At 39.5% G+C, this 17,790-nt stretch overlaps 1 protein-coding gene across 2 annotated transcripts in view; it reads left to right on the plus strand.

The window, feature by feature from the left end:
* The first annotated feature begins 1,013 nt into the window (after positions 1–1,013).
* The window catches only part of LOC111269943 (BMP-binding endothelial regulator protein), a 118,379-nt gene continuing 101,602 nt past the window's right edge, over positions 1,014–17,790 (plus strand). The window contains exons 1-2 of one of the 2 annotated variants that reach the window (XM_022849872.2): positions 1,014–2,808; positions 2,930–3,513. In XM_022849872.2, coding sequence (XP_022705607.1) covers positions 3,417–3,513 — 97 coding nt within the window. In that variant the 5' untranslated portion in view covers positions 1,014–2,808; positions 2,930–3,416. Of the gene's footprint in view, positions 3,514–17,790 lie in introns of both variants that reach the window. The other variant, XM_086972297.1, reaches the window with a different exon arrangement.

Raw genomic sequence — 17,790 nt, forward strand, 5'->3', positions numbered from 1 at the left:
AGCAACTAACAAGTCAGTATAGTTAGTAATCGACCTTTGATTACCTAGACGGAATTGGTAACTGCACAAAATCAAAAATTCTCACCAAACACCACAAATTCGTTGTAAGACCTACAACAAGCCTGACGTATTACATCCCAGCCTAAAAGTGGGATATTTTTTATTATCGGCTGAACGATAAAATGTCGATAGTAGTAAGGTTAGGAGTTTCTTGATCATAAAGTACTGGTGGTGACAGATGATGGATCTACTTGACTTAATTAACCAAAATGTTGAAACGTTGTCAATCATTAATGAATTAATCAACGTAAACTTTCTGATTATGCTATCGAATATTTTTCTTCTGCCCTGTATTATTGCAAATCGTCTCTATGTCGAGTAACAATACGGTTATCTGGAGAGGATGCCGCACAAAAAGCTGGCGGTGGCAGTAACAGTAATTTCAGTTACCCATAGTCACAATGGCGGCTTTAGTAATGGCGATCACACAGACCCGATTGTACAGTACATCACCCACGCGCTTTACATTTGCACCATGCCGTTTGTCCGTCCGCTTAATCGAGGCGCTATTCATCACTCGCTTAGTCCATGTTTGTATAGCCTTCTATCTCTCTATTTTGTGTCGCCCGTTCGCAGCCGTTCAACACCACATATCTACTGTTTTTTACATTCTACACTGCTGGCTCCCTGCCCTGTCCCGCTGCTGCTGCTGTTGCAGCTGTTGCTGATGCAGCAGTAGTTACAGTAGGATCCAGTTCGTGGCCTCCGGCAGCAGTCGAAGCATTCGCAGTAGTGTTTCCCTCACCCGACCCTCCTCTACATCACGCAAAAGTAACAGCGGCTGCATCAGCAGCAGCAGCCGCCGCCGCCGCCGCCGCCGTGGTCGTCTCCGCCGTCGTTGTCGTGGTTGCGGTGTAGGGAGGCGACTGCCCTTTCCCGCCCCTCACCCCCGACGAGCCGGTCGGTTGCTCGCTTGCTCATTCGCTTGCTCGCTCGGTCGGTCGGTCGGTCGGTCGGTCGGTCGGTCGGTCGGTCGGTGCCTCAGCAGCAGGAGCAGCAGGACCCACAATAATAGCGCGCGCGGACAGTAGAAGCCGTCTTCGTCGTAGAAGAGGTCTTGTGGCCAACTGAACGTGTGTAGACAAATAAGAGGCAGCATATAGCACCTCACATTTCACTCGGTTATGTTGGTGGGGCGAGTGACGGTGACCCAACATCGACGCGGCATTAAGACAGCACAGTAAGAAAGCGTGTGTATGTGTGTGAATGAAGAGGATAGAAGTCAACTGAGAACGCTCGGACGAGAAAACGACAGCGAGCAAAAGGGAACTAAGAAACCGAGTGCAGCACAGGGGGGCTCGTACAACGGTTTTCCGGTTGCTGCTCTCTTCTTCCACGAGAGTACACAGAAGAAACAAGCACTCCAGTCAGTAACGAAGAGATGCAACTCAGTTGGCTTTAAGCAGCGTTATGCCGTGTTTGCCGTCCTCACTGCACACAGGTAGCCTGCTAAGAGGCACTGAACAGTGAACGACGCAGTTCATGTTACTGCCGAAGAGGAGGAAAAGATCGGAATTAGCAATTAGTGGTGTCATAGATGCAATGACGGAACAGTGTAAGGAACCGCATTCAGTATCGGGAAGTTATCAAAAAATATGAGTTGACAGTGTTATCACTGTGTGAGCATGCGTCGTAAACGTATTAGCATTATGGCGGTGCTGGTCTTGGCGACAAAGCGTTGCTGAGTATTTCTTCCTTCGCGAGGAAATGATGAGTGAGTTGGCTTCTGGCCCTACTAGACCCCAATCGGACATTCTCCGCGAACGAAAACAATAGTGGAAGCCATATCAACTACGAAAGTCCGCAAAAGAAATTTCATTAGCTACGCATCGTTATAGAGTAACTATTTTGAATGCACAACGTTCGTGGAGTGGCCATACATTGAAGTCCGATCAGGTATACCAGCAATTCAAAACAAGCCGAATGATCCTGCAGCTCGAGCCTTCCGAATAGCGGCCCCGAAGCGTATGACTGTGGCTGTGTTTTTATGCTTCTCTCAGAGAATGCATTAAGGATCATTTAAGAAAAGGAGGTCGTTATTTTGCCGCGTAACTATTTTTAGGCCAAGACTAACGTCGGACCGATGAGGGCGTCTAATTGGATGGGAGGTTTTAGCAACTAACCGAAATTGAAACTGAAAGCCCCTCGTTAAAGGCAACGGTGACTGAAGTTATAGCGTTTGGTTCCGTGCGGGTCGCTAGCGCGTTTTCCGAGCGCTTCTCTTCTTGTCATCATGCCCCGCAATGCGTAACTGGGAAGTTGCACAGCAGGCCACAGATGCACTACCGAAGAACGTGCGTTTGAAAGTACCATCACAATGTATCCATTACAGTTGCGCTAGTACAAACCATGGTTATTAATATTTATACCCGGATACGTCACGCCTGAGTGAGAGTTACGACATCTCTGTCTATTTCTGAAAGAGGCCACGGTAGTTAGAAAATCAGGAATTGTATCACTTCGACGATCCGCCAATTTCATTAATGCAATTCATCTCCCACACTTTACCCTGTGCCGCTGATGGCTAAAACAGTTCTTCGTCTACTGCATAATTTGTCACACAAACATAACTTTGCTTTTGGACATTTCTGAGGTAACTCGCACGTTTCTTCGGTAATAGAAAATTTGTTTGCTTACTGACGTAACGGTCTGTAAGCTAGTCGGCAAAACTATAAAATTGTAATAATCATGAAGATGGTGATAATCAGAAGAAGATCGTGCCTGCGTTATGATACAGTACATAAATATGTGAGTATTTTGTGAAATATTGTGTTCTCGTGTAACAACGTTCTAAGGAATAGCTTAAAAGATTATCACCACGAGAGAACGCTTTGGTGAAAATGTTTAAATCTATCTCGATGTGCTTTAGGTTGTGATTCGTAAACTATTGACGGAGGAGTGCAGTAGATGTAAGTGCAGAATGGACACTTAGCATTGCATTTCTCTACTTTCGCAGTCCATGGGATTAGGTAACTCAAAGTGCTAGTTTGCTAAATCAAGTGAATCAAAGTGAAGCAACTTGACGGAGTGTTTAAGGTCGTTCGTAAAATAAGCATTGTTTAAAGGAGCGCAAGCATGTCTAATGGATTAGAAGGACCTATCAAAGAGTTTATCCTTTTTGCCCCAACTATAAGAGCTGTACTGGAGAACCGACACTAAAAAACACCACTGGAACCGCTTTGGGAATACATGTTCGTGCCGCAATAGATCGAGTATGCTTTAATTTAACAAATTGTTCTGAATAAATTTAAAGTAAACAACACTGTAACGCCGATCATAGCACCTCTCCCGGAAAGAGAAGCGGAAGAATCTTATATAGGAGGCAAGTATACCATCAAGGAAAGGTCGTTAGCAAAATGAGGTCACCAAGTTCTGTCCTGTCAGTGGTCATCTTGCCACTGGTGGCTGGTTCTGTGTACGCCAGCTTCTTCAGCGACGTTATCGATCTTAAAGGTGTGTGCACTTATCTTAGTCGTTGATTGATTTTCGACTGTTTCAAGGCTTGAGTATAGTAAATTATAGAATCCGGATACGGGAATGAAGATACTCACTATAACGAATTGCTTCTCTGTTTTAAGATATATCTAAAACGAGTCCTCTGAGGTGTCAGAATACGTTATAGTTAGCAATAGAGCTTCACATAAACGTTTAGAAGAAGATTCAGTTCAATTTAGTAAAAGTTTTATATAAAAGTCAAAATTACTTATGATTGTTTGATACCTTAGAAACGTGTTAGTTTGGTATATACTATGTGAATGTGAATACAAAGAGAACACCTATATGGCGTCCATTCTCGGCGCATGACAGCGGGTAGGTCGCCAGAAGCTACACGGTTTAAGAACGGTCTGCTTATAAATGCTAGATTAACCAAACTTTCTAATGTACGTCTATTATGAAAGAAATACTATTTTCCGTACTTGTGAACAGCGTCTCGTCTCAAGGCAACTTGTCTGTAACGTAAAAATTGGAGCAAAATAGTATCATGCTGGACAAATGACTTGATAGTATATAAAAGGTGCGCGTTTCTGTTGTACGTAATTGCTACAGTGCCCTTGGAAATGGCGTGGCGGTAGCATCTAAGTTTTGCTGATCGAACTCGAATTCATACATAGCTAGAAAATCTATGGCGAAGATAAACTGAGGTGATATCACAGCACGTCACCTGAACAGTTACGATGAAGATAATATGTAAATGTTTTGAGTTTTATGGCTGGTATTTGAGCCCAGACGGTTGGCTCTCAACACAAAACAAAGTGTGTCCATGCCTGGATTAGGTTAAGTAGGCGATCACATTACCACTGCACTATTACGTGAGCCAAATTATATATGAGGAGATATTGTTGCAGGTAATTTAGATAATATATCACCCCTGTTTTAGAATAACTTTTGGCTTCTTGTTTCGAGATAGAACCTAAAAATATGATTAATTTTAAATAATTAAAAAAAAGATAATTAATAAACAAAAGGTTTGTCAAAACATAGATCCTATTTCTGATACCAAGTCTGGCCTCTAAGTACAGCATAGGTTTCGTGCTAAAGAAAATTAGACTTTGAATAGTCGTTATTTTTACTGCTTTTTCAACAAGATTACAGGAGGAAAACTTATTTCGTAAAGGCGTTTATAAAGTGCTGACAATACTATAGGTGATTCCAGAACTAACGTGTTAAAGCGTAGTTTTGACTACGTATTTGGAAATAGTTTAAGAACATCTGATCCTACTTCAAACATTTTTTTGTTTCAAAAGCACACAATTATGACCCTGGCTTGCCGTGTGATCATACACCAGTGCTTAATTTTCGAAGCTATTTATTTCTGGGCTATAAAATAACGCCTTAAGTTTCTCAGTGTGTATGTAGCAATTTTACCTGTCGACCCCTGCTAATTTCGACGAGCGAAGTCAGGAGCAGTGGCGAGTCAGAGAGGGAGATCTGAAATATCCTTAACAATCATATTCGCTGCTTGTATGAATTTGTATAAAAATTTGTATTAATTATTCATTCAGTGGCGGTGCTACAGCTACTCAGAACAAGAAGAAAATAAAAGACACGAACAGAAGAATTGTCCTTGGCTATATATATATATATATATATATATATATAACGTTCCATTCGTCTTCTTTATTGTTTCGTCTTTTCATTTGAGCGCGAAGTGTTCGTCTTTGTTCAGCAAGATAAAAACAACTCATTGTTTTTAATAAAGGAAAATTAGCAGTGGGTTAGGTCGATTGATAAACCTAAATATTCAATTTTTATCTTGTTGAAATTCCAATAAGACACACAAATGTATCGAATAAGTTGCAAATATCAAGGGTCGAATCCGGCCAAACCAGTTGATTACATTGTGTGGCGTCAATGGCGATAGCCAACTACTATAGTAATAATAATAGCAATGATTTCGTGGTGTTCTGTGACGTTCGATTCAAGCAAATCTGCGGCGATACCAAGCGAAGCCGAAAAACTTCTGTTGGCTAGTTGAAACAGCCTACAGAAAAAGCAACAAAAGAATTACAGGAAAAGCAAAACCGCTCCGTGAGTAAGAAGTTCCTATCATTTAATATAGATATCAGCGGATTAGCAGGGAAATCAATTCCATCTTGAAATCGTTGTTACTACGTTGGTACAGCAAATAAAATTAGTGAAAAATTCTAAGGAGCACAAAGTTTAATTTGAAACATATGATCCGTATTTTAATGATGTACACTTCGACGTAAGCGCTCTGGTATACTCAAAATATTAAATGATTTTTTCTGTCGTTTCCTCTAATAAAAACACAGTTAAAAAGAGTCTAGCGAAACTGGTTGAATATTTTACACTACAGTGTTGCTGTTACAAGCAGAACTCTAGATTTTCAGAAGTTTTGCGGTAGTCTTTTTGATCAGTCCTCAGTCAGTATCATGGAAAATCTTGTCACTATTGCCAGTCAGTGTCCTCCAGTCACCAAGTGTATATACAAGTACCGGCTTACGCCTCGCGGAATCCGGTGTAATGCAATGGCCACATTGACACTGGAATCTGGCTTTCCGCCGCTATTAGCAGGTACTTGTCACTGACACAAGGCCTTAGAACATAGCTGGTTCACCAAGCTGTCGAGTATGCGGCAACTTTTTGATTTAATTTTGGCTAGGAGACGGTTGCTTTTATATGTGGTTTGTCTTATAGATGAAAAAGCTGTTTCGATAGTATTGTGCTCACAGAGACTTCAGCAGGCGTCTGACCTCACCGTTATTAGCAATAGCCTTTATAAGGCCTAGCCTTATAGAAGCCGCCGCTGCTGGCATCGAATTTTAAAGATCCGGGGCAATTCCTCAGAAACAAGCAAGGCATTTGTTTCCTGTCAGATAATGTATTAAGGCTATTGCTTTCGATTCCCAACTATCTTTAACGGATGAAGTTAAAAGCCTTCAAGGTGGCAAATTTGTAAGAATATTGAGAAATTTACAAGCTAACTTTCCTTATCTCAATATTTATACCTCTGATGAACATTTGGACGAGAGAGGTTTATATGTATTATCTGGTGGAGAAAAACGATCGAGGCAACCTATGGTCAAATCATAGCAGTCTGTAGGGGTAGTCAACATCGTACGTATTAAACTTGTTTGAATCGAATGGATTTGGATGGCTTGCAGAATCCTTAGTTTCATCGTTGGAGTATCATATATTTAAACGGGTAGTTTACTACAATTTGAAAGATATGAACTATATATATATATATATATATATATATATATATCTTTAATAACATGATGTGGATATGTGCGCAGGACCGATTCTATACTATTAGCCTGGCATTCAAATACTCCTTTTGAACTTACTTACTAAGTGTTTGGGTTGACGCAGTTGTATATCCATACACTTAATTTAATTCAAGCGCTTATTGTTTAGGGTAAACTGTAAAAATTACAGTTCTAGCTCTTATAATTAAATCTCTACAAATGCGTTTCTGCAGTAGCCAAGTGTTACTAAAGTATATAAATATGCAAACAAATGGGTAAGAATTACTTCACGTAGGTTAATATCGCAAACGGCATCACCACAGCGTTATAGAGAACACTGAAAAACTATTTAGAATACAATTCAGTACTATGGAATAGATCATTACCTATCAAAACGGCTGTAAAGTCCAGCCCTGTGTGGGTGTCTGAAAAAAAATCGCATGGCAGGATTAAAAGTATCAATAAAATAGAATTCCTGTCCATAGCAAAAACCATTTTTTCTTACAGCACAGAGTTGGACTGTTTCAAGTTTGTCAATTATATTCTACCTGTTTGTGAAGAAAATACTTTTCTTTTCGATCCTACCGATTCTTTTTGAAAATATAATCTAATTTTTAGTAGATTGCTCGATCTAGTATCACCATAAAATAATCGTACATTCCAAATAGTTTTAAACATCAATTAAATCTTTGCTTTTATTAATAGTCCGTATTTAATGAATCTCTGTAATCAATACGATTGACCTCATATCTAATCAATACTTGCCCAATAAATCTTGATAAGTTAGGTACTCTTTCTAATAGCTAGCTCTTAGGACGAAACGATGTACGTTCATGCCCGATTTTGAAGCCAGAAAATCACGCTGCTGCACCATCTGGATCCAAACAGATCTAGATTGCACATTCTCGATTAATGCAACGAGCTTTTTTAAACTAGGCATTTAAACTTAAGATGAACAAATGACTTAGTTCGTATTCTGAAGACACTTATCGTGTTTCCTTGATATCGATGTGCAGGCATCTGTCAGCGCGGCTGCGTGTTGTTAGGTACCGTGAGAGGTGTTGAGAGACGTTTTGTCTGCAATGTTCGCCTAAAACATGAGACACTCAAACTTCTCATTTTTCTGTCAATCATTCGTCACAGTTCAAGTTGTTTCCTCTTCTCCTTTCGAAAATGTCTTCAATCAGTCTTCGTTGGCTTCAAATGGCCAACTGGGGCGGGATGCATCGTTTAGCTCCAAGTAGGATAAAAAAAAAAAGTCGAAGTTGTACTTTACCGGAATCTCTAAGTTTGGAGCCCAAACTCCTTATAAAATTCCCTCCACTGTACAATGAAATTAAAATGGATCTTGAAGGAGGGAGAGTACTTCGAGTGGTAGTTAGAAGTAAACAAGCACTAAAAGACGTAAAAAAAATTTGAAAAACATACTGAACATACTTGTGTACCAACCGAATACTTCGGTAGCATGATAAACGAAAAGATCACTTTGATGCTTTGAAATGCGTTCCTAAGTGAGCTTTTACTAGTATAGAAAAGAGCGCAAGGCTATATAAGTCAAAGTTTACTGAATGTTGTAGATAAAAGCATCCGGTGCCACGAAAGAAGAAAATATAGCGGTATATTATTTAAAGACCCTTCTATTACACGGCCTCAACGCAATTTATTCATTTTGGAGAAAACATTAGCTGGGAACACCTATCTCGTAAGCCCATATGCCCTGCAAAATAGGATTATATGGAAGAGGTGGGGCAATATTGTGTACCACTCTCGAAAACCAACTTGGCCGCGTTAAAACCTGGACAACTATCGTCACTATGCATGCTGGTTTAAGTTGGTATCCGTAGTGAATGCTAAGATCATGATTATCCGCAGTGTGTATATGTAGATTTCGTTCGGGCGATGCGTTACGCCAATGAAGCAGTTAAAATTTTTTTAAAAACAACTACGTGTGACACATTATCGACACATGCAGCTGCACGATAACAAGAATGTGGTATTTTAGTTTTCCTTGGCATATATGCACACATACGCACTTCTATTAAACTGAGCTGTACTCTGAGGCACGGATTTCGTTCAATTTCTCTGCAATTAGCATCGAGGACAACCGGTTTTGTATATGCTCGAAATGCAAAGCCCCATATAGATGATGTGAAACAATAATTTTTATTAAATATAATTGCCTTCCAGTTTCCTTTTGAATTGGCAGCTGCGGGACAGGTAAATCGTAGTAATAGAAACAGGGTAGTTATTGTGGTTCTTTATTTTTCAATGAGACTTGATGAAAATGCAAAACGATACTGGGAACACAATCAGCCTAGCATTTTTACTCCAAGGCCGCCAGTGTGGGAACGATACTCATTTCGAATCGGCACAGAAACAAGGAGATAACTGGGCCTCAAAGGTCTAAGTTCGAAGAGACCGGACTTAAAGGACGGTATGTAACTGACGGACTGATGAACTTAGATCGGATGTCTCTTGTAAAATAGAAGCAGGGGGAAGAAGCAAGTCCTATCTCTGAAAGAACGTTACATTAGCCAAATTACAAAATTGTGCTAATGATCGTATAAGGGTTCAGTTTAACGTTTGCTGTCTCAGATAATAAAATCGCCTCAGCCATGTAAGGCTGACGTTTTATGTTATTAAATCATGTCAAATGAGATTGGTATATTAAAATTGCCAGCAAAAAATAATTCGGGTGAGCTTTGTCGCTATCGTATTGCAAAAACTACTTGTTTCGTGTCGTATCTATGACAAATTATTTTTCTATAGATAGCTGTCATATTTAGTAGTATCAAAAAGAAAAAAACAGCTCGAAACTGCATAGTTGCTGCGATTTTGCACGTAAAAATAGCTGAATTGGAGGGTTCAGTTAAAAAGATATTTTGCCTAAGATGAACGTACTTTATATCTAATGCATTGAAAAGGCATTACAGACCATTTAATAACGTATATAGTAGCGTTGTTTATTAGAGCGTTATTTTTACCAAATTTAATACTGTTCCACTCATTTTTGGAACTCAGAATATACATACTGATTATTTTATTTTCACGTGAAGCCCACAACAACGACAAAGGACGCCCACGCATTTGTAGGCATTGCATATAAAATAGGATACGCGTAAAATCCTTGTTTCTATGCTAATAGCTGCGATTTAAAAAATTTAGACTACGTCTCTGATAACCGGCGGCACCGGTGAATGTAGTTTTTAGCATTCTCTAGCATCATTGGAGTTGGCAACCATCCAACGCCTTTCCATGGTACCTCAAAACTCTGGTAATTCCTTTTTTGCACACTTCTTCTAAATTTCGGACTCGTGATTCTCCGGTTAAATTTCAGCATACGTTATTGAGAACATCGAATGGAAAAAATGAAATAATAATCTGAGATTTTTAAAGGTCACAGCAATTAAGAATTTGTGTCATTGGAGGTACGCATAAATTCTTAAATCAATTCGACTTAAAAATTACTTTAAAAGGTCAAGCTTATCTTTAGGAAACTAATTACGATCCAATTTACATAATAGGTTTCTTATTAAATAATTTTATAATAAGCCCAAATCGTCAAGCATAACAAAGACTTTAAAGGCTGTTTGCCATACTTTTTGTTCATTTACAATATCGACTTATTATATAATCAAATAACCTCAAAGCAACAGCCTAGTGCCTGTTCTGGTAGTTATAAGACAGCAGTATGTATGATAGGTCCGTTCTTGTTTGCAACTCAGACACTTTAACCTACTCATAACATCTGTTTCTCAGTCTATCAAAGACGCTAGCACGTGACCGCTTTCGTTTGGCTTTTTAAAACCACAAAACTCAAACATTCATTCGAATATGATATAGGTTGAAACATCTTGTACGTATTTATATACTAGATACCTATCATTTTTTTCTCAAGCCTGGAACCAGTAGAGCTACACCAATCAAACTTCTAATTCCGGTTCTATGTTTTATTTCTAATTGCATTGTTCCACTCTTCATTCCATTTTTATTTAGATACGTCCTCATGAACTCTGTTCTAGTGCAAGTATTTGAGTTTGCAATTCCTTATTGGCCCCAATCCCCATTCTTCTTTTGTTTGTCAGCTCTATTATCGCCATATTCCTATCTTTCTAGAACTACCTTCGTAGTATCCGTCTATCGCGATCCGTATCCGCACAAATGTTCCGAGTTTATTTCCCTCAAATGTAATTTTCGTTCTCCCTTTTCTCTGTATATTATGAGAGTAATCAAGCTTCCTTACGTTTTGGGATCCTCATCGGGTGTCGGTGTCAGACTTTGGTGCCTGAGTGACTCTGATTTCCTTTTTACTACGTTGCGATTTCGTTAGCGCGTCTTGGTAGATTCTGCAATCCATACACGTATTTTACCATTAGATCTTGCTGATATTTGTAACCCCCAGTGATTCACTAGATATTGTTATCTCCATTCTCCTTTGGTATCTCTATTTGACGCTCTAACTCTCTACCGTGGCGCCATATGATTCACATCCTTCACTGGTATACTTCTGTCGTATGATTTGATATACCTTAATGATTTTATGTGGTTCTATTGATTGCAGGCGCTCTTTTCTCATTTGATCCAGTTTCTTTCGATAACCTTTCGTGGCGCCATGTGATTGCGTTCTACACTGACGCTTTCATCCCACGTGGTCGGGTTCGTTCCGGTGATTTCTCATGACGCGTTTTGATTTCTTCGTTTTCACTAGCGTGTTCACCTTAATCAAACCGCGTGCTACCAAAAAGGAGGAAACAATTTTATTTAAATTATAGGCGGCCGTAGCATAATTGCTGCGAGCCTCGCGACTGCACCGCGCAGACTGTTTTAAGCGGTAACCGTTTCTCTACTCAACATCTATTTACGGTTCATATTTTACTATTTACATATATGCTTAATAATAATTTAATATTATGGCTTTTATCTCATTAAATTGTCTTATTCACTGTTTGAGTTGTAAGATTAAGTCTGCTTCTGAGATAATACCATTCGTGAAAAAATTATGAGTTGTCTGCAGCAAAAGTCTGTGTTCAGTATTATATTTTTGGCTAGAAATAGTTCTGAAGTGGACATATGGGCTACAAATTAGGATGATATTGAGCCGATTACCTTGACATTAATTTATTAGGGCTTGGATGGTTCTTGAAATACCGAAAGGCTAAGTATGAGAAATGCCCATTTTCTACACTGAAAACGAGCTGTAGGCCTCATTGGTGTCCGGTGATATGCCGATTCGGCACTTCCGAATGTGGAAAAGTACTTTGATAGTACTTGCAGATGGAAACGTAGAAGCAAATCATCATCTAGGAAAGCTTGCTTTTTGCGCTAGGCGCACGTATCTTCCACTAATTCCTTATTTTTGCTTAAAGTCGACAAAAGTCCTTACAGTTTACTGTTAGTTTTTTCTTTTAAAAAATTGACAGCGTTCCGTCTTACATAACCTCTGATAACATACTGCTTGAAATACAGCACTAGGTTTGTTTTGACCTCAAATTTTTCTTTTGTGAATAATGAAATGCCTTTACTGGTATACCAGGGTTTTACATTTATATTCAGATCTTATACTTACCGACCGTTCGTTTAATTAGACGTTCCTGGAATCTTTATTTCTGTATGGACACCCAGAGTTGCAATCTGCATTTGCAAGCAAGTATGACATTTAATGTGGCTGTGCCATCGTTTTACCCCCTCCCCCCCCCCAAGCGAAATGCTTTACAAGCATTCCCTTGCGGTGACGTCATTTCCGACATGTTTTATGCCGACGCCAAGTCTTCATAAGAAAGCAGGACACAAAGGAACCTTAAAATTCGGCGAATATTCACTCCAGCGCCGTCGCTGAAGTTAAGCATTAGATGTGGGTGCTAGGAATTAGTAGGAAGAAACTAAAAATCTTTAGGATGCACAAATGCATGCCAAGAAAAAGCTTTCCCGCATCCAACCGAATTTGAATACTTTATAAATGGCGTAACCTTGAATGCAAAACTTATTTCTTTTGGAGAATACGCAGTGGTTCGCTTCGGTTCATTCTTCAACTAAATGAACTGGAAAAATAGTATTTTTGTATCTAACAATATCTTACAGATAATTTTCCCTTGCTTGCTCTCGACCAAAAAACACCTGTCTACAAAATGAGGAACTGTTTATTAATGAATGCTTTCTGTTTATTAACCCTTTCTGTTTCCGAATGCTTATTAACGAATCCCATATATCGAACAAGCGACTATACAACGACACGTTCAGCCGGCGTCTCCTGCCTTTTGGAATGAGCTTGCTCCCACAGAACGTGCATGAGTGTGAGATATTTTTCTCCATAATATCAGGCGCATGCTCCTATAGAACGTCGATTCCGGAATTTTTATTTCCCAAAGCTTTACTTCACCCCTTATGAAATGGCTTTGAAAACGTTCGCAATCGTTCTACTACGACAAACTTTGCTGACAAATTTATAATCCTTTGGCTTATACCTTCTTGAGTCTTTCTCGAATGTGCGCAACGATGAAATTTTATACCATAAAAATAGAAACATAAACATAGGAAAGCATTTAAATACACCCTAGAGTGACTCAAATCTTAACATTATGATTTAGTAAGAAAACAAAATATTGCAACCTGTCTGCGCAGTGTGAGTGAGCATACTGTTCACAGCTTCTTTATGCTCTAGTCTAGGCCACCTTCCTTATTCCCAAAATTCTCTGTATGATCTCCAGCTGGACGTTGAACTGTCTGGCTCGCTATTCAAATAAACGATTCTTTCCTCGCGTTTCCGAAAAGAGGCTCGGTAGACGTTCTGGTTGTAACTGTTTCACCCTCAGCACTTATAATTTCTTTAAATTCCTACTGAACTTTAAAAATTTCGTCACCTGACATTTCATTACCATCAGGTTGGACAATATTTTGTAAAATGTGTTATGTAAATCGGCTTATTTACTTGAAACTCCCTTTACTATACATTAGCGCAGTAATAGGCTTTGTTTAATTATACAGAATTATTAGGCTATCTTGGCGTGCTTTATTTATTCATTGCTACAAAACTGTGAACTGCAGTCGTTCGATTTCCGCATAGAGCACTTCCTCTGATTGCGTTATAGTTTGTAGTAAATGTATTAAGTGTTATGTACTCTATTACCGTTAAGTACTGTCTCAGACGGCCAATTGCCAGCGCAAGGCAAAGTGTCTTGCGGCCGGTTTCGAATTTTTCCTTCAAGTAGATACGGGTAAATCATTTACAGACAGCCTGATATACCTATACTCATTTTGCCTAATGGCCTAGTGTGGAAACATTATTAAACTCATAAAACACTCACACCCTGATGATGTCAAGGGTTTCGCAATCCTCCGCAGGACCCTTATAGGGTTCGGAATACTTATATTATTTGCAAACCTGGAAAAAGGCTTAACTTGGCAAACAATATGTCTGCGCTTCTTCCGCTTCAGGGTCCGTCTGAAACCCTCCAAGTCATCGTCGTACGTATTTTAGCTTGTTTTTCTTTCGCATGACGCACAACCATGTCAGCGACCCATAAATCTCCTAACCTCACTATGTTTCTCACAGTTTTCCTGGTCGTCGTCCACTGCAGGGGCCTGTGCGCAACTAGTATAACGCGTGAAAAACTATATGATCAGCCCAGTCTTCCTTTGCAACTTAATAAAGAACACACATAGGCATCCATGTTCCTGATCCTCGCCACGTATTTGTGAAACTGGCCGTAATCACAACTTTAGTGACATTATACTTGAGTTCTTCGTATAGCCTCTTATATAATGTGGCGTCCACGTCCCTAGTCTATATCGGAGCGTATTCCACGCCGATTAGTTTTGTCTTATTCTTAACGGAGCCTTCCGTGATGTTGTCCAGTTGTTTATAAAGGTAGCAGTCAGCTTTTTCATTAGCTAGGAAATTTTAGAGCAACATTTTGGCAAACACTAGTATGGCTTCAGTAGAGACGGTGTGATACACTTGGGCTAGTCTCGTTGCTACTGCTTTTTTGCGTAGAGTCCGCCTATAGCTCGGTCTCTTCGGCAAGGGCTATTGACAACCCAGGAACAACGTAGACCGTGGATCTGGACTATTTTACGTGTCATAATGTTTCATAAGCAAATAAGGACTCGCAGTTTATCCTGGCATAAAGTTCTGCTGCGTTACTGGTATCACAAACTATGGATACTTGGGTCTCCTTTTCCTTTATGAAGCGCCTAAAAACGGCTCTGCGTTTTACAACTAGTTGGTTTAATTCGCTTTTGAAAAGCCTAATTTACACACATTCCCTGACAATTCAAATAGCTCTTGTCACAGAGTTCCATTCGTCACACACTACGCAATCCGCCTTTTTTCGTGTCTCAAGTAGTGATTTTTTCCCTGCTATGCCCGTAACCACGCGTATCACTTATCCTATTCTTTTCAACTCTAGCATAACTCCGTCTTCATTCCTGATTTGACGATAAATTTTCTGAAACGACTGCCTTTTGCCCCATGCGTTTACCCTTAGCCCACCATAGTATTAATATTGTTGACTCAGTTATCACACTGTATGATATTATCCGTTGGCTTAAACTTTTATTCATAACTCGTCAGTACTGACTAGGCGCACGGTGTATTTGTCGTATGCGGTATTCTTCATTCTAACTTACATTTGTCGCCATTAAACAGAAACCAACTTTGCTCCCCTCAGAGATCAACACTGCTGATTTATTACTCGATCAGACAACGTACTTTTGAGCCCTTTCCGAGCATCGGCTGAAACCCGTTTGATTTATATCTGGTACTACGCGGTTCCATGGTTTTGTGTGATCGCTATCCGTTAATACAATACGTTTGCAACTACTGTTATCCATTTGATTCATCTTTCAGCCTGATAGGTTTTGTCATGAACTCGAAGATTATTGTCCAGCTGTCTTCTTTTTAGAGCATTTACTATGACTTCAAGCTCAAGTGGAGGCTGTATTTCTTTTAGTGTCTGAAGGTCCGGTGTATAAGCTACCTCATCGCACACCTCAACGTCGGATATAATATGTAAATCAGTCAATTCTATGAAAATACTTTTAGAAGCGTCTGTGACTCGTCAGGATATGCGGTCTCCAGTTCTATTTATCCGAAGAGTGAGCACGTACTGTGAGATCCTTAGCTGACGCTTACTCTTACCTGGTATCATAGCTTTTAATCCCTGAAATCCGCCTCTGAGGCAAGTAGCTTCTAACTGCACCAGGTCCTTTGACGACAAGCACAATAAGGTACCATTATTGAGGTTAATAGCTGTTTATCTGATTAACGTGTCGTGTTATAGGTTTGTTGGAGAAAACCCATATATCCAGCAAGACTCATTCCGGTTAAACTCGGGAGAGGTCCTTGATACTATATTGAAAATAAATGATTCCTAATGCTTGTTATGTCACATGAATTAAATATATCTAAAACATTTTTAAAAAGAGCCTTGCCTGCATCACAATAGTGGCTTGATGTTTGACTCCGTCTTCGAGTGATCTATGTCAAATCGCTACGTTTTTACAGAAAAAGCCGCTTTTGCACCTACGTACGTTAAGTGTCCCCGAAATCCAATGCCGACGGCACTTTTGGCTTCCATAACTTACGTGTTTTATTGCTTGACCTATTCTCAGGCTTAGTCCTATTGCTTAAAGCTTATCCTTACCGCGCATCCGACCCTTCCTGTCAACCTTGTTTTACGCCATCCATCACCAGACATTTTTTCGCCCACAAAATTTTCTTCTAGAATGTCAGGTTGACGAACCACTAAGCCGCCGTTATTCCATCACTAGTCACTTGTTTAAGCATTATTTTTCAAAACTATACGCCGCATTGATTTTGTACGGAGCATTAATCATAAGTTCGTCATATTTGCGGTTTGTGAGAGGTGCATTTACTAAGTCGAGTAGGGCGGCTTTCTCTAAATTCGAATTCTTTATTATTTTATTCAAAATTTCGTTTAAATACAATGCATATTTGAAATGATGGTATGTAATTATACAATACAGCAATGCAAAAACGATGTACCACATAAATTATTATGTGGTAGTCAAAATATAAAAGCATGCTGTGTAAAACATTAACAAAAAAAGACTCAAGATGACTTGCAAAAGACTGTTCCTTTCGAAATTGAATTTAGAAGGTTGTAATGAAGTTAAGCGGCCAGGCTATTACCACTGATTTGCGCAAGTATGTTTATAAATTTTGTTTTTTTTTTTAAAAATATGGCTATTTGTGTAATGCTGGCAACGTTGTGTCGAAGTGAGTCACCGTCACACTACGATCCATGCGATGCAAATGCATTAGGTTGTCCGCACCTGTTTAGCCCGTAAAAAAACTGAAATATTTTTCAGCCGTATAAAGTCGAACCAGGATATTTAGGTACATACTAGCTATACTCTCCTTTATTATGCACATGCTGAAGTTTTTCTTCGGGTGCGTATTACCATACCATACGATGGCTGGTTTTGGAAAATTGATAGGAAGATACACTACATCATTTAATGTATTTTTCGGCATACCAATAATTTTAAAAAGCTGTTAATGTTACATTCCCGTGCACGGAAAACTCACGTGTAGAGCCGTACAATGCATTTCTCACATCGACCTTAACTGCTTGCACAGCCACTAAATAACCCTGGTACCCTAGACCGTAGGTGGTAGAACACCGTGTGCTTAGATACAAAACGCGTCTCGCTGCTCGAAAGCCAGGCAAAGTTCGTTCTGGCTTAAAGCTACGGAGAAATTTTATAAGACCTGTTCAAATGCGCCAACGACAAGTTCAAAGAGAGACGCAAGGTCAAACTCTTTGCCACTTTATTTCTCTTGCCTCAAACCCTTAAAATTTTGAGCCCCTAAAGCCTTTCACGTCTGACTAGTACAGTGATTTACAAGGCTGGACTGTTTAGTTCTTCTAGATGTCCCAAAAACCCATCTTCGAGTTAATATGGATTCAAGGAGCAGCAGATTTGCTATACAAACATTCATGTTGGTGGTTAGAAGGTTTCTCATGCAAGGGTAAGACCTCAAAGCCTCCGGTAT

Source organism: Varroa jacobsoni, unplaced genomic scaffold, assembly GCF_002532875.2.
Source record: "Varroa jacobsoni isolate VJ856 unplaced genomic scaffold, vjacob_1.0 scaffold_1425, whole genome shotgun sequence".
Lineage (NCBI taxonomy): Eukaryota > Metazoa > Arthropoda > Arachnida > Mesostigmata > Varroidae > Varroa > Varroa jacobsoni.